General features: G+C 36.1%; 1 protein-coding gene across 1 annotated transcript in view; it reads right to left on the bottom strand.

Moving 5' to 3' along the window:
- LOC139714259 (anoctamin-7-like) overlaps nt 1-11,413 on the bottom strand; it is a 51,641-nt gene extending 40,228 nt beyond the window's left edge. Inside the window, exons 1-2 of the mRNA XM_071625974.1 lie at nt 11,328-11,413; nt 5,769-5,958 (exon numbers count right to left, since the gene is read on the bottom strand). Coding sequence (XP_071482075.1) covers nt 5,769-5,870 — 102 coding nt within the window. The 5' untranslated portion in view covers nt 5,871-5,958; nt 11,328-11,413. The remainder of the gene's footprint in view (nt 1-5,768; nt 5,959-11,327) is intronic.
- Between the last annotated feature and the right edge of the window lie 7,359 nt (nt 11,414-18,772).

The following is an 18,772-nucleotide window of genomic DNA, read 5'->3' as shown; positions in this document are numbered from 1 at the left end:
ATGCAAGCTACATATTGTATGCTTTGTCTAGGGGAAAATGCATTCCAATATAACTTTTGTCAATCACATCTTTACTATTACTAGTAGCAATTAGAATGCCAAATTGGCATTTAACTTACTCAATTTCTGCAATCCTGTAACCTAGCATGTTACACAAGAGTGCATTGTTTCACATATCATGCATTTTCTACGTGAAGAGAGTAATCAAATATTGCCTTGTTAGTAAGAACATTTATTGTGACAATTATTCATTAGTGTTCCACACATAAAAATGGGTGAATTGGCCCAGTGGGAGAGACCCACAAAGACAGGTGTTTTTGTTGTTGTTTCAATAGCTGCAAAATTTTCTACATGTTTGCTTTTCATAATTTCTGTCAGTGCACGTAGAAGAGGAGCATTCAACTTTGACGAGTTGTACTGTATTTGGAGGCTGAGGATTTCAACAGTCAGACTGTGACCTTTACTGAAAAGTCCTTCGGTGACTTTTTTATGCTTTTTGTGATGCAAAACCTTACGGGGATCAAATACATAGTGTACACATTTGGGCAAGTCCAAGATAACACGCGCGTTACGTATGGGACATTCAGAGACTTTTATGACCTGAAAAATAGTGTTAATGGCCTTTGATCATATTGAACTTTATCATGGTGATTGATATCTAGGAGAAGTATAATCATGTAAAAAATTGAGAAAAATGACCTTGACAATTATATTCTAGAAGAGAAAATATGTGCCATTACGTATGGGACCAGAAAAATTTTGTTTTTTTGAACATTTTTTTCAACCTCAAAACTCTCTGAAAGTATTTCATTCTACAACTTGTAACTCACTGTGATGAAAGTCACAACACTTAAGATTATCACATGTAAGTTTCATGTCATAAGGCAAAAAGCTCTAATTACAGGTTCTAATTAAAGACAGACATGACGTGTTACGTATGGGACAGTTACGTATGGGACACTTTGTCCCCCATTCATTTAGTGCGTGAAGAACCATGTTTATGGGTATTTTGCGTAATTATTGAAGTAAAATCAGTTGAAACAACTCAAATACTGATCCAGATTGTCAAGGAAACAATATTCCCCAAATATTCACCATCATAGTCATATTCAATCATATCTTTATATTTTTATGACCAACCTGAGTATGCATGCCCTTTGTCCCCCATTCGTTTAGTGTGTGGAGAACCATGTTTATGGGTATTTTGCAAAATAATTTTGCAAAATACCCATAAACAAATTTTTGCATAATTATTGAGGTGGAATCAGTTGCAATTACTCAAATACTGATCCAGATTGTCAAGGGAACAATATCCCCCAAATATTTACCATCATAATCATATTCAATCATATTCTATATTTTTTATGACCAACCTGAGTATGTATGCCCTATTTTTATCAGGATAGTTACTACTAAAAAATTGAGTAGTTCTTAAAGTGTTAACTTCCATTGATGATGAGCAGTTTGCCATTTAGTTTCAATAAAAAACAACTTGACACAAGAAATATCGATTTTAATAAATAAGCAATACCTGCTGCGTGGAATTCCAGTAATCAAGTAGATGTATGATGTCTGTCTAGCAGTCAGGTCATTGATTTGAGTCACACCTCCGTTTCAAAGTGGATCTCCATCAAATTAACTTTGAATTCCTCTAGTCTTAGAATTGTATGCTCTTTAGTAATTCATATTATTGGTTTCCGGTCATCTCATAAAATGTTGAAAACTGAATCCCCATTTCTACAAAAACTATACCATCCCTTTAATGCTGATTTTCATTGTGTATTTTGCCATCTTCCCCTCCCCCTTTCGGAAAATTGTTCAGTCAAGTACATGTATTGTTTCCAGAGTCTACAATCCAAAAAGTAGCTACAAAGTTGGGATGCTTTCTTCAGGATGATTGACCATTTGTGTACTGAGAGACCTTCCCAGCTAGCTACATGCATTCACATGCAATATGTATGAGGATGTCCCATACGTAACGCATTTGTCCCATACGTAACATTATTTCAATGCCTAATAAAAAATATTTCTTTTACTTTTTTTTCTTTTTTCTATGGTATTTAATTTCTCTAAACAATAAATTAGAACTTTCCAAAAGGGCATTCAAATAACCTTAGCAATTTGAGAAAAAACCTAAAAAAATGACCTCAATTTGTTACGTATGGGACATCTCATGATAGGACACGAGCTAATTTGCATAATCATTTGCATAATCCCTAAATTTTCATACCAAGTTAAACTATTTGATGAACTTCTTATGTCCACATATTAATCAAATATCATTTGCTTTCCTTTGAATAAATATGAATTTTTATAAATGTCCCATACGTAACGCTGTGTTTTACATTTATGCAAATGAAGCCCTTTAAATTTGCATGAATTTACATAATATCATTTTTTCCTCCATGGAAATCAAAACTTCAACTCATAAGCTTCAAAATGATACCAAATATGTCAATATTGAGCAAAGATGAAATTTTACCTTCTGAGGGGACCTTATCTTGGACTTGCCCATTTGGCAACCAGGAAGCATGCAGAGTGAATAAAAACCTACATTCATTAAATGCCATTAATTATGGATGAATGGCTATGATGAAAAGCAAGAATCATTTAAGCTCTTCCTCGCAATTAATTGTTCCAATGCTATTCAAATATAAACATGTTGTGATTCAGGGAATGCTACACCTGTATAAAGGTCTTTAAGAAATCTGCACAAGGCCTGAAATCCAAAGGACATGACATTTATATATTGACTGGCCTTGCGAGAGATACCAGAAAATATTGCCCAAACTGAAAGAACATTGCCCAAGTCGAAGACGAGGGCAATATTCTTTCAGTGCGGGCAATATTTTTTCTGGTATCTCCCTCAAGGCCAGTCAATATCATAATTATTACCTATCCCCTGGGTAAATTAGGAAAATATGTGATTACGGCTATACACTATGATATAGATCAAGCCACATTGACTACCTGTAGATCATCACCAACGTGTCAAATAATTGCAAAATTGTTCATTAATGTACATCATTCAACTCCAACTTCCAAGATAAATGTAGGTAACAGGCAAACTTCAAACATCTGAACGTATCGGTAACCACTTTGCTTCTGTTTCAATTTGGAGAGTTGTAATACAATGGTCACTGTGCAGTTATTGAGCACAAATGTACAAAGTACTCGTCATTGTTTGACGCGTAGTGCTGCTGGAAGTAGTCGACGTTGTATAAGTTGATTTATTAGCGTTCTTCTGCGATGCGTGTGTCCCAGACATGTGAATGTCGCCTATTTGTGATTGACTGGAATGTTTATGTAAAGTGAATGGTGAGACCCGGATGGAGGGCAATACGCACTAATATCGCCCACTGACCTCGACGGCTGCTCAAAATACCAACTACAATTGCCCTGCAAAACTACCTCATACCTAGGTAATAATCAGTATTGTTTGTAATCACAATTATTCCAACGGACATCGATGATACAAATAGGACCTACACTGTAGGGACAGTATAAACCTGATCATGCTGCAATGGAGGGGGAAATAGCTTCACAAGCCACGGTATTAACTTTTGTATACTACAGTAGAAGCTGTGTGACTGAGGAAATTTTATGAGTTGTTCTGACATATTAGATCTTGGACAATCTGTTATGATTGACAGATGATTTCATTTGATGCACTTCATGTTCAAACTGGACCCAAGCTATTAAAGATATACAGGGATGGTACAGTTTTGGTTGAGATGGGGATTCAGTTTTAACCTTTTTATGAGATAATTAGAAACCACTTGTATTCACTTATATTCAAAATATCAATGAGCATAAAATCTAAAGAGGAATTAAATGTTTATATTAACCCGTTGAGGATGGCTTAATTTGCTACAAAACGCATTTCCCATAGACACATGCCCAAGTATACTCGGGACTCGTCCTCAACGGGTTAAATGAAAATTGGTGTTAAAATGGCTGAGATATCCAAAAGCAAAGTAAAACAAGCTGGTCCCAATAAAAGATGGGTCTCATGTTTTATAGGGACTAAAACTTTGTTTTTTGAAAACAGCCATTTAAACCCAATTTTTATCAAATAAACTTTTGAATTCCTCTCCGAAGAATTGTATACTCTATGATATTTCATAAAAGTACAAAAAGTTTCCAATTATCTCACAAAATATCAAAACCTGAATCCCCATCTCAACCAAAACTGTACTATACCATTAATCTCTAATTACTAGTACTAGTAGCTAGCCGGGCTTGCATGCACCTACTGCATGTACATAGCACACATTCCCCCCCCCCCCCCCCCCCCCCCCAAACATTTGCAGGTCCATGCTTGTTTTGAAATGTATATCCAGACATTAAACATTGCCATGTTTGAGCTTTCCATAGTACAATGTATGTGCTGCAATGAAAAGTCTGAAGATTTTTGCCACCATAATGCATGCATTAATGATGCAATTAGCTTGGCAGTCTGCTATTGGCAACTTTAGTATAATACCTAGTGATTTGCAATACTTGTAGCTGGCTAGCTGAACATTTTCTGTGTGGACACTACAAGAATGAATGCCAGCACAAATCAAGTGGACATGACAGGAAACATTGCAAATTTTTCTGCTCATGGGTGAGCAATTCTCATTTCAAAATGACAAAGCAAAATTTCACCAAAAGTTTCACTAAATTGTACAGTTGAAGGCTGCACTGCCCCTTTTCTGGCAATGTTAATGATGGCTCTTAATAGGCATAACAGTTGCCGAGCAACAGTCATGATTCTACATGGGTAACATGAATGGTCCTTACATTACCATCTTCACATGGTTGTAAAATATGGAACCTAACCGAGTAAGAAGCTTTGTATATACCTGTATCCTGTTCCTGCTAGAGACAGCAAATATTGATCCATACATGTATGAGGGTAACTCAACCTGTTGTCAGCCCCCAAACAGGTGGTGATCTTCCCACAGGGTTCCACTTTCCCCGGGCTGTCACTATTACAGTGTAACTAAGTACTCCAGATGTAAATCATAGACCTCTGTACATTCTCTATCTGATATGGTAGACCTCTGCACACAGTAGCTAAAAAATGTCCACTAGATGCCACTCTGCAGCAAATGCTTTGACGATCTATTTTTGTGTTGCATTATTCTGAGTACACAATGCATGAACACACATCTATTTGGAAAACATTCTGTTTCAAAGCCATGTATCTGATCATAGTTGAAGCTTTACGCTCTAGAAATTCTGTTTACATGTATAGAAATAGCAAAGTTACAGAAGAAATTGCAAGCTTTGCTGTGGTGTCAATTTTATGACAAATTTTGGAAAGAGTATTTGTACAATGCTATGAGATTGGCACATAAACGGTTGACTAAGAAGTTTCAAACACATTTTGTTTTAATGCAAAATAAATGATACAAATTAACACTGGTTGCTTTTACACTTGTAAATCACATGGAAAGCTTCCTTCTTTTTTCTTTTCTTTCTTTTTTTTTTTGCTCAAAATTTGAACTTTGAAAGTTCATGATCAAACTCTAACTCTCTATATTTGTGGTAAGACTGCCCCTACAAGATGTATAATTCTGAAATCCCAGTAGACCTGTACAATGCTTCCATGTTCTCTCAGACAATGTATTTACATAGATCAATAAGAATGAATGGAAATGAACAGGATCCTATTTTACTGGCAATTATCTGCCATCTCGATCAAACATAAATTATATTACATCTATGCATGTTGCAATGTCCAACTGTTTTTCTTTCCATGTATGAACATGGACACTCACCAGATAGTCCTTATTGGTCAGTGTAGTAGTCTCGCTGGTTGCCCCGTACATATCCATGGGAACGGCCACACCGTTCCGCTCTGAAGCTGAGGATGATGACATGACACGCTTTTCCACTCAGGTCCGACTCTGCTCGCATGATCTGTGATGCGCTGTCATTCCACTATCATCCCTTTCTGTTTACACAGCTCTGTAGACATTTAAGACAAACATCAATGTGTATTCCACAATTCACACAATCATAACTTTGCAGGTCTACTGTAAGTTTACTCATGAATTCCTCTCATAGTTTCGAACTAAGTCATATCAAGGTTAGTGAATGAAGTCTTGAAAGCATGGTAATTACCAACACATACCCAGTCGACCTATTGAAAAATATTGTGCATTCACACATTGTGATATATCAAAAATTAATTATTGTCATGTGTTCTGCCCACTGAGCTACATTTGGCCATTTTCAAACAAAAGTGGACATGAGGGTGAAAATTAAAACTTGGAAGAAATCAGTAGGCTTCAATATTTTTGAAACTAGATATCTTAGACCATATTCTTCCATAAAGATTACGTAAAATAATTTATTATATCTCGTAATACAGCAAATTTAGAACTTGGGTAATTTAATGTCATAAAATGTGTATTTTTGCATCAAAATTCACATACTGCAAATCATGATAGAATATTTGTATTTAAAGAGTATTTGTTGATAAGATAAAACCTTAGTATTGTATTTATCCCCTAAATAGCATTACATATTCTCAGAAATCATTTTCAGAACAAATGAGGGCTTCAAAGTTTTCAAAAATGGTTGTCGTGTCACTCACGTTTTAAACATAAAAAGTTTTCTAGAGCTGTGCATTTTGAAAATCAAATTACCCCAATACAGGAGCAAATACAGTTTCATAATACCTTATTTCATGTGTAGTAACTTTGTCCAATTTGTAATATGTGAAGCCAGAATCTACAGTCAAAGTTCTGTCGTGTCACTCACAATGTTGTGTCACTCACGATATGTCGTGTCACTCACGATATCATATTGTACACATATCAGGACAGAGACTAATCATTAAAACATTATACTAAATGGAAACAATGAATATAATCAAATGTCATCCTTGGTAAGAGTAGGCCTCCTGTAGCTTTCCCTATTTATTTTCAGATTTGCCCATTGCAACAGGAATAGTCTGGTTATGATGAGTTCATCTGCATGTTACAGCGTGTTTGTGTTTGAAATCGGCACCATATCTTTTACATGTGGGCATTCCACTAAAAAAAAAAACCCCAAGAATAAAAAACAAAAATAATAAGCAAATATCCAGAAACAACTTTGTTTCACAGTGGATAGTATTTACAATTTGTAGGAAGGGTCATAGCAAACCGATATAACACTTTTTGGTCCAATTTGGAAAAAACCCCAGTATTTTTCAGCTATTGAAATAGTGTGTCTTTTGCTGAAAATATTCATATTTGGCAAAATTTGCATGTAGATCTTCTGAAGTAGAAATTTTCACTATAAAATGACTTTCAGCTGATTAATCCTCCTTGGTATCTGATAAAATATAATATTATATATTCAAATTTCAACCTCTTTCAAAGTGCCATGTCCATACTATTTTTGACATACAAGTTTTGGTAGAAAACAGTGTTTTGGTCAAATTTTGTTCTAAATTCAAATGCAAAGCTAAAGTGTGATATCACACAACACATCCACACAGTTCTTTAAATACCTGCATAATTCAATAAAAAAAAGTGCTATGGACATTACATCGCCATGCTGCAGACATTACACATTAAATGTAGAAAAAGTATTTAAAGGTTAAGTTATGATTGAGAGTAATAGTTTGGATTCTACACTGCAATAGTGATATCTGTCATAATGAATGCCCAAGCCCTTGCATAATCTATTAAACATTGTCATATGTGAGACTTTCATCAGCAATAAGTGCACTGTTTAACAAGGTTTTGACCAATCTTCTGCATCCATTATGATCTTCTATAGATCTATATATTTTTACCATGAAACTCTCAGGCAATTGATGTAACCTACAACTCTGTATGTAACAGCAGCAACAGCATATCATGCTGAGCGATTACACTGTGTTGGCAAGATTGTGAGTTGAAACATTGTTTGAGAAGAGAAACAGAAACATCCCTGTTAATAGTGTTATGATCAGTTGCTGTCTGACTTGTCTGTGAAACACATTCCGACTTACATTGTGAATATCTGACCATGTCATGACTGGTAGCCATCTCGACACATTTTGTCAGAAAAGAGAGATGTGCTCAAACATGACACTCTATGCAAGTTGTGTTAGGGGCATACAAAAGACATTACCAATTTACTATTCAATCCAGTTATTTACATGATGATTTTATGTTTCATCATTCAAATAATGTGGAAATGAAAAGGAATGTGACTGGAAATACCCCTTCCTCAGAGTCTACAGTTTGTTCCTTCTAGCAACTGTATTTTGGTTTGTAGAAATATAATGTTGTATCATAGCAACATTTACGTCCTGAATTACTATTACTTTGCATAAGAATCAAGTGTTTTGTACTTTTAGATATCATTTTGTACTGAACAAGCAAAGACATTCATGTGCCATGCAGTCTATTGCCTTGATTTTTGAGCAATCCAGAAAAGTGATAACTGTGGTCAGACTGTACTAAGTGATCTGTAAAGAGGCTAGTGCTTGGAGTATGACATTTCTGAAAAGACAAGAATCCATCAAAATTGCTTTGAGTGCAGCAAAGGAGAGCCATTCTTAGAACAGAATGAAGTCACAGCAGTAGTCCTTCTCCAACAATGAACTAACAACAAGAAAAAACAACTAATCACTTTTAGTAGCTTCAAGCCGATGTGGAAGCAAACAAACCATTTTTTCTAAACAGACTTTTCTCATCCTAGAAAGAATTGTGTAGAAGAAATAGAGTAAAACAAATCCTTCATAGTGCAAAATTACGTACTGAACATTTGTTGAAGTCTTACAATGTGTACATTAGTTTTCATTAGAATAGAAATTGGTTATTAGTGCAGAGTTACCATGAACATAATACCAAAAAAGTTACATTGTTGAGATAATTATGGAATTTTTGCACTTGTCGTGTCACTCACGTTTTGGATGTCGTGTCACTCACGGCACGTAAGGGTGAACCATTTACAACAGAGATGGAGGGATTGATTGTGACTATATATGTAAGATAGGTACACTATTGATGTACATGCACTATTACTCATGGTTCTCTTGGAGTACTACTTTGGCACGAATCCAGCTGTAACCGTTAATGGTCAGAAACCCATGTCCGAAATTTGTCGTGTCACTCACGCATCGTTTTTTAATCATAATTTACTTGTTAATTGGAGAATTCAAATCCAACTGGTAATGGTACATGCCAGTCCTACATTGAACCTAAAATGGTAGTCATGATCCATTCATAACCTCCAGGTGGGAAGATATGTGCCCTTCTCACTCTCAGATTGTCGTGTCACTCGCGTTTGAAAATGACCATTTGTGTTCATTCATACTCGTCTTGCTTTGAACTATGGCCAGTCACCGACTACACATGAGGATGAAATCAGGACACCACATCACACTCAGCCAACTGCAAAACAACATTTTGCTTTTGAAATGTTGGTATTCAAATAAATAAAAAAAATGACCATGCATGTATGCAAGTATACCTGGGGCAAGCATTTTATCATTGGGCCCAATAGGAAATTGGGCAAAATTGTATGTTGGTAGGGTACATCAAATTCCTTTATTTCAATTCAATTCTTTTTCCCTCTGTCACTTGGGAAAGTCCAGATGATCTACATTCTTCATTACCTATACACTTGTACAGGAATTCTTTCATTAGTTTGAAAACATCAATGGTGAACAGTATAATGTGGACCCTGATGCAAAGGTACTAAAGGCTTTATACCCACTATCCACATTTTATGGGATCAGGTCCCTGTTGCATAAAAAGATGCATTCAAACACAAACGAAAAGCAAACTTCTTAAACTTTGGTTGTAGCAGCCAGTCCTTGAGTACACGTTGTACTAGGTATTCAAAGACTTTCGTTTAATTTTCCCAACTTCTTCTTCTTCTTCTATAATCTTCAAAGGGCTATAAAATGCAGCCTATCACGAAGATGAATAACTTGATCTCAGCTTTTACACAACATGTAATTCTTTTGCTTTGATTGGAAGATGAACTTAATAAGTTTACTATCATAATAATCACAATCACAACATCTACAACCTGCCATGTGTTACCCTCAGAAACCAAGAGACACAACACTTGTTCATGATCAGCTGATGTACAGAATTGTTTTCATCTGGGACATTATTGGAAAAGTAGCATATTAAGGGTGCAGACTGTGTGAATGTTAGATAATAAACCCTTTGGAAATATTTTGGACTTTACTAGTAGGCCTACAACTTAATACAAAAATCATCTGTGGAATATACAAATTTATATCAAAACCTCAGTTCATTTTCTGTTTAAATTCAAAAGGTGCAATAACTTTCTTGGATCTAGTCTAGTCAGTTTACAGTAATACAATTTCAGAAAGTCTCATCATCTCAGACATTGATGTTTCATTGATTTTTATATCAGCAATTTCATATTAACTGCTTGAATCCTGTAATTAAAGTTTATGTTGTCCCAGACATTTCTTCAAGTGCTATCTTTGACAAAGTTAAATTCACAACCTTTAGTCAAATACAAGAGTGCTCTTCAGTATTAAATGGTAGACATTTATTACTATCAATATCATATCATATTACTGAAAAAGTATAATAATCATAAATGTGCACATACAGTCGATACAAACATCAATAAATATGAAATGTGGATCCCTTTCTTGTCTTTTCATAATTTTCTGACTCACACATTTAATGAATTGATGACGAATTAGTCCTGAAATCTGCCCTACTGCGAGAGAATGCAAAACTTAGAGTACAGTGTATATCATAGGTCTGTGACTAGTAGCACTACAAACAATTTGTAACTATCATTGAGATGTCTGTGTCATATTCAACTCGCAAATTTCGATTAATGACTTTAAATTTTACAACTTGTCTTGGTTTGGTATCGGCCGACTGTTGTGTTGTTACTTTCAATGAACAAATGAACAGAAAAGTATTTTTCCAATGAGTTTGCGTGGGGAAGAGAGTAAAGAGAAAGACTGCCGTTTATTGCAAGTCAGAGATGTAGCAAAATGTGGAGCTGGGCCGGAAAGAAGACCGAAACTCGGGCAAAATGCGAATTACAAACTGTATACTACTCGCTCCCACTAAATCTCTGGACAGGCGCGGATGCAAGTCAAGTCTGCGCTTGCGGCGCCTACTTTCCTGCCAGTAGAACCAACCTGTCAGCCGGTGGTATCACACCCACCCGCCCAGGGCGCGCCCCATCGAAGTCCATAGCCCATCCAGTGTGTGTCCCGTAAAACTAAAAGTAACACATTTAGACCACTGCACTAAAGGAATTGTGCTGAATGAGAATGTGACAGTCTGGAAGATTCATGAGAAAGCATCAGTGAAACATAAACATCGTCCCTAACAAAGACTTACCGATTGTGAGTCGAAAGTATAAGCGAGAAAGATTGGTAATAAAAGTCCGTTAGACTCCACGACTTTCCTAAGAAATAACAGTGCAGTGTAGGAACTCACACGCTGATCTTGTTGTGTACGCCTAGCCTGTGTGTGTATGTATTCCACCACTGTGCGTGTCGCTTTGTACACTGACGTACACTCCTAAACACACTAGAATAAGGTGTTACTTCATTTTTAACGCGGCTCACATCGATTTCTGTGGCTTTCGCTATTCTCGGCACACACTCTCTTGTTTGTATTGATGATTCGAACAACTTGGGAAAAAAAGTTCTCAAGGTTTTGTTAGTCTGCCGCCATCTCGCAACCAGAAAATGAGAACGATCCATTGACTCCCAGGGAGGTGGATCGTAGAGCTCACTGAAAGAGCCCTTATGATTAAAACCAAGGAGTTGCAGAAGGAGAAAGTTGTTTCGTCATGACTTTATTCAAGTTCAAGGCAATACGAGTAGAACATACACAAAAACCAGGTCCACCGTTTCATTCAAATCAAACGAATGGCGGGTTAAAACAAGTACAAGAGTTATAAACTGTTGAAGTTTACATTACCACAATATTTGTAACACATATTATAATACTATATTTTATCACACACAAACTGCCGAATATCAGTCAATCAATCTATGATGTCAATAACATCACTGCATTACAATGACAACAATGTACAACACATACTATATACTACATGTATCACACATGCACAAATTGCCGAATATTAATCAATCAATCAAATGTCAATAACATCACTGCATTACAATGACAACAGTTATATAATAGTCTTCCGCAGTATCAGTACAATAATTATCACTTAGAAAATAATTATGACAAAATGATAACATTACAAGCTTACAGTCATCATAATCATCATCTCATCTCATCTTCACTATCTTAACTTCTCATCTGACCCTTTGCCCCATAACCCCCTTCCGACAACCCACCAAAACATTTAAGCCCATCTTTACACGTTATTGACATTTTTTAAAGAATATAACAAAAACACAAACACAAAATTCTACATCGTTCACTTGACCCTTAACATATTAGCAACAATAAATGAGTGTACAAGTTGTAAAGGCTAGGAAACTAAAATGCGCAAAATAAGTTGGCATCAATAAGAAATATAATTTTCTTTCTTTGAGAGAGATAGAATGTAATGTCCATATCATTTTGATTTGTGCAGTCACGAAAAATACAAAAAAAATATGTTAATAACTTTGAATTCGTTCTTAAACGTTTGCATAAAAAATCTTGCCATTATATCATTAAAAAAAAAAATGCGTTGAAATGCAGCTTGTAACTCAATGAAATCTGGCGTTTTCTTCTTCTGCAAAGTTCGTCTTGGAGCTAAACGTAAGAGCGGCGGCGATCATGGTTTCAAAGGGGAGGAATGCCAGACATCCCACTGAAATGCTGCAGAACCAAAACATGTGTTTGGATTGATTACGAAGAGTTGCTACTCCATGCATAAGGTCATTCTAATGAATTTTATTCTCTTGTTCGGTCCCAAGACTCATCCCATGCAATCGGACTACCAATTATGCATTATCATTCAACGTGCTTACAGGTATCCATGGACACGGCCAAACCATTCCGCTCCGAAACTAATGAGGATGACAAAAAATGGGCTACACGTTAATGCATAATGTCTAAAACGCAGAAGAATAATTTGGTAGAAATATGAGTGAGCCAGATGGAAAAAGGATATTGCAATGACTGCTGATAAACGTCCTCAGAGAGTTTCAAAGAAGACAAAATAAATGCGACCATACACTGTAAAAACATCGGTGTTAGATTTAACACCACGGGTGTTAAATCTAACACCCATCAAACTTCAATAAAGGACCACACCCACAGGTGTTAAAAATGCACTGTGATGGTGTTGAAAAGTGTTCACCTGACACTTCGTGGTGTTAATTTGACACTGTACCTGGTGTTATTTTGACACTGTACTGGTGTTAATTCAAAAATGACACCACATGGTGTTGATTTGATATTTGCTGGTGTTAATATCAATGGTTTAACACCCGTCCAGCTTCAATAAGGGACCACACCAGCTGGTGTTACTTTGGTGTAAATTTATTTTCACATTTTTTCAAAAATCTAGTATTTCAATGTAAAATTCTTGATCGTTTTGTTTAAATTAAAAATCAACAAGAAGTGCAGTTACTAAGAAACTCTTCAAAAACAGTTTAAAATTTGGAAATGACACCCGTAGGTGTTAATTTAACACCATAAATGAGCACCGAAAATTTAACACCAGCTCGGTGTTCACTATTTAACACCGGACTTTTTGCAGTGTATGAACACTTAATGTATATGCGGGTAACCATGGTTATGGCAGTCTTTTGTATAAGAAAAAACATCAATATTAAACCAGTACACTGTAAAAACATCGGTGTTAGATTTAACACCATGGGTGTTAAATTTAACACCGATCAAGTGTTGATATAGAGGACCACACCCACAGGTGTAGAAAATGCACTGTGATGGTGTTGAAAAGTGTTCACCTGACACTTCGTGGTGTTAATTTGACACTGTACCTGGTGATATTTTGACACTGTGCTGGTGTTAATTCAAAAATGACACCACATGGTGTTGACTTGATATTTGTTGGTGTTGATATCAATGGTTTGACACCCGTCCAGCTTCAATAAGAGACCACACCAGCTGGTGTTACTGTGGTGTAAATTTATTTTCACATTTTTTCAAAAATCTAGTATTCTAATGTAAAATTCTTGATCGTCTTGTTTAAATTAAAAATCAACAAGAAGTGCAGTTACTTAGAAACTCTTCAAGAAAAAAAAAAAACCAGCTTTATATTTGGAAATGACACCCGGAGGTGTTAATTTAACACCATAAATGAGCACCGAAAATTTAACACCAGCTCGGTGTTCACTATTTAACACCGGACTTTTTGCAGTGTACGACAATGGCGTTATGGGAGGGGAGTGGTCATTCATGTTAGGCCGGTTCATCACCGTGATTGCTGTTTTAATTCGTATTCATGACGTTATAGGGTGGTTTAGCATAGATCTACCACACATGGACATACATCGCTCGTTTATCAATTCAAACACATGTTTCTGTGAAAAGCGTCGGCAGGTTGGTTGTAATTTGTAATCTAATTTTTTCCCATTTTTCGCACATTGTTTCAGAGTAAACATGGACAGTAATGGTAGACGATATAATTATGGCATGTACGTATGTCTTACCATTAAGCTGATCCGTGAGCGTCCACAAGCGTTCACTTCAGTAATTACGAATTTTTTAACACGAAATTTGTCATGATTTGAGTTTCCCTCCCCGTCATTGTCGATTTTCCAAAGGCAGTTCATAGTCTCAAAAGGCACCTCAGCGAAATAATACCGAAATGAGGGAAACGGTTCTTTTGTCAGTGACGATGACGATTACACAGTCGTCATTGTCCAAACATCTAAATTTTATTAAACTCATCAAGATGCACATAATCAGGTGGCGGCGATGCAGGTCGGATCAAAGAAAGACCTCAGTTAATAGTCCATGTGTGTAGTATATTATGTCCACGGGTTTAGTCACTTTTTTTTTTAGATATTGTTTCAGAAATTGTGGTTCAACTAAAACAAACTCAATACTACTTTTACCAAAACGAGTAGTGCAGTTGATTATCTATAAACTCCCATTATTATCAAAGATTCTCCCTTTGAACCATTGTTCTCTCAATCAAAATTATCAAAAGTTGGTGATATTTATACTCGTTTCAAATAGAAACTGTTTGCACAAATACAATGTCATATTCAACCAAGTTCCCTCGGTGTTCAATGATCTTGTAATCTCTAATTCCAATATCTATCTAAAAGTCGACGTTCATCTGATTATCACCCTGAAAACCCAAGAATGATTGTTTTAGCACAGAAATCTTTAAAACATCATGGCCCGATGTCTGGAGTTTTTGTTTTCCTGCCAACACTAAACAATTTAGATTTATTAATTCATTAAAAAACAGCTCATTATATTATGATGTTAAATAAATTATACGTTTGATTATCAGAGCATGTTGCTTTCCACCTGTATGCTATCATCACTATCATTAAAAAAGGTCCTAAACTGAAAGCACCTGCACAAGAAGACCATAAAAGACACATTCATTGTCACATGCCCACAATATTCATCTCCACACAAACACTTCACATTTATTTTATGCACAATGCACCGCTGCACCCTTTTGTCTGATTTTTTTTCTCTCTCTCTTTACCTTCACCCAGTGGGTAGTGACTTGAGTATCACCTTGATATATCATACTGTTTACACAACTGTTTATGAGGCCATTATCCTCTTGAAGCGTTTGCCTGGTGGTCTCCTGTATTTCTGTTATATTTAGAGTTACTTAAATCTGTCTTTAAGGGCAGGTACATGTTTGAATCATATCTGCATAAATATTACCTGCTCTTTTTCATTTTGCATTATCTTGGAATAATGTTGTATTCTTAAATTGATCACTACCTGTTTAAAGGACAAGTTCACCTTCATAGACACGTGGGTTGAGTGAATGCAGCAGTATTAGTAGAACACATCAGTGAGAGTTTGAGCAAAATCGGACAATCCATTAAAAAGTTATGAATATTTGAAGTTTCTGCTCAGTCACGGCTGGATGAAAAGACTACTATACCTTGTGACGTCACATGAGTACAACGATATAAAGAAAGAATAAAGAAAATTCAACATATTTCCATTTTTCTCGATTAACAAAAGAACACTCGACTTCTCTCTTTCAGAAGGCAGGGGGAATAATATTACCCTTAACATGCGTCAGTAGCAAGTCGAAGAACTGTGCACTTTATTCAAAAAGTAAAGTTTTGTGAAATTCTCTTTTTATTTTCCTTATGTAGTTGTACGCATGTGACATCATACACTGTAGTAGTCTTCCTTTCCAGCAGTGACTGCGCAGATACTTAAAATATTCGTAACTTTTGAACGGATTGTCCAATTTTCCTCAAACTTTTACTGATGTGTTCTACTAATATTGCTGCATTCTCTCAATCCTTATTTATATGAAGGTGGACTTGTCTTTTAAACAGAATACTGTATACCTTCAGATTCAAGTAATATTGTGCTCAGGTAATTTGGTCAATTGACTTTGTATTCGTGCATGAAAAATCATTAGATTATTGGATTACATAAAACCCAAACCTCGTTAACGAGGATGAGAAATCCATACCGCGATTTCGTAGGCATTGTGAAAAGTAAAAATAATGATTTAAAACTTAATCGATGAACTTCTTTTCGGTTAATATGATTTTTATCATCTTATGGTTTGGCGCCCTCTTGGTTAGCCTATCGGCTAGCTACAAAATTATCATTACCACAGCCTGTATTATAATAAACGTATTTTAAACCAGTTTGCGGTTCCACTTATAGAGCATGAGCAGAAAGAGGTCATCTGTACCAGCAGAGCATGTTGGTTTTTGAATTCACTGAGATAAGCATTTGTTATATGAAGTGATCCTTATCAGGGCTGCCAACATTGGAAACTAGTTGAGAGTGAGACTCCCATAGGCCAATGCTATAATTTAGGGGTCAAAATGAGTGAGATCAATAGAAATGCATGCAAATGAAATAAAGTTTTAGAGTGAGAAAGGACCAAAATTAGTGAGTCTCAGTCTCAATGAGTGAGAGTTGGCAGCCCTGCCTTATAGTGGTGCTTGCCAGCACATCCACCAGTCCTGACAGCAAAAGATTCAGTTAATATTGGCCCTATATATACATTCAATGCAAAAAAAAAAAAAAAAAAAAAAAAAAAAAAAGTGAAATGGGTAATTTCCAAAGTGGTATTTGATTGATCATTCTGGTCACCTGGTCTTCGCAAGTTCATCCTTTTTTTTTAACATGACTGATGAATTCGACAAAATGTTACGTTGGGCGATTCCGTCGCTTGAAGTGCTTAATCAACTGAGAAAGAAGAAACTTGTCATTTGAACCCATGTGCGCATGAGCTAACTCCGAACTGCATTGAAGGCAAAGCTCATTAAAAAGAAGTTACATCACACAACTTGGATGTGATTCTCTTTTGTTTAGGGTTCTTATTGTAAGGAAGTTAGGAATCCGTTTAAAATCACGAGAGAAATCCGAATTCAGCGCAACAGCCATCTCAAAGCTTCAGTTAGGCCTATTGTGTTCAGTTCTGTTTCCATCGTCGTCATCACAATCATCATCATCGTCGTCATCATCATCATCATCATGGCGTCATCATCATTATTATCATCATCATGATCATTATCATCATCATCATCATCTCTGGAGTGTAGGCTGGAGGTCCTGTCGGTCTCCCAGTATCCAGTGCTTGCATGAGTATACAGTCTATAACAAGCGTGGGCGTGGATGTCAGACAATGAGAGTCAATTTCAGTTTAAAATCAGGTAGTGTTTAAGGGACAACATATCTAGGTAGATTGACAGATTTTTTAAAATCGATTTTATTAGCTTACAAATTGAAAATTCTCATATTTCGACCCCCCCAAAAAACCCACAATAACATCAAGTACATTTGTGAAAGATAAAAAACAAACAAACATAGGATTGCGCTGAGAAGCAACTTGAACAGTTTTCACAACACTGCTCTCCAAAACCAAACGAAGAGTATCTCGTACATCTCTCCGGTAAAGGTATATCAAAATTCTGAACGAACTGAGATTGCCCCCTCCCTTTTCCTTCTCTACACTCTGAAATGAAGATGATTTTTATTTCACACTCACTCGTTCCTTCCTGACCCTCATTTCCATGTAATATCCCTATAAGATTATATATGAAATATATATCCCCTCCCCCTCCCCGCCGTAAAAGAAATTGTACAATAATTACAATCCGAGGCAGGTGAACGAATATGGTTTTATAATTATGTCAGTGGTCTTACTGAAATCATCTACCTACAAACACAATCATGTTCACGAGTGGGAATGAGAATGGATAACGCCAAAAAGAAAAGAGACAAAGCGAGAGGGTGGGAGGTCCCGAGCGAGGAAGGGATGGAGGGGGAGAAAAGAATATATCCTCCAACACACTATCACTAATCTTGTGCTACCCCACCACACAATTAATATGAAATCAAAATGTAATTCTTTTAATCCGTTTATTCAAATGAATAGCCAAGGTATTCATTACTGGGACTATTTCTCTTCAAATCCATCTTCTACAGTGATTCTATTGACTTCTTTTTCTATTATTTTTAATGATGTTGCGCAATGATATCTGTAACACGTGTTTTGATCCACAGAACTCTTGTGGTTTGGTCGCACACACGCGGTACACGTGTGTGTGTACGTGTGCGTACTGTACTAACTAATGTGCACCAAGTTTACACCAATGGGTCTACATACGTACACTGTCACGCTGTAATTTACGGCCTACTACATTTTTCGGAGAGTTTTCTGTGAA

Source organism: Diadema antillarum, unplaced genomic scaffold (genome assembly GCF_040938485.1).
Source record: "Diadema antillarum isolate AM-2024a unplaced genomic scaffold, OU_Dant_1.0 seq00002211_RagTag, whole genome shotgun sequence".
In the NCBI taxonomy this organism is placed as follows: Eukaryota; Metazoa; Echinodermata; class Echinoidea; order Diadematoida; family Diadematidae; genus Diadema; species Diadema antillarum.
This window is presented reverse-complemented; position numbering and strand designations above follow the sequence as displayed.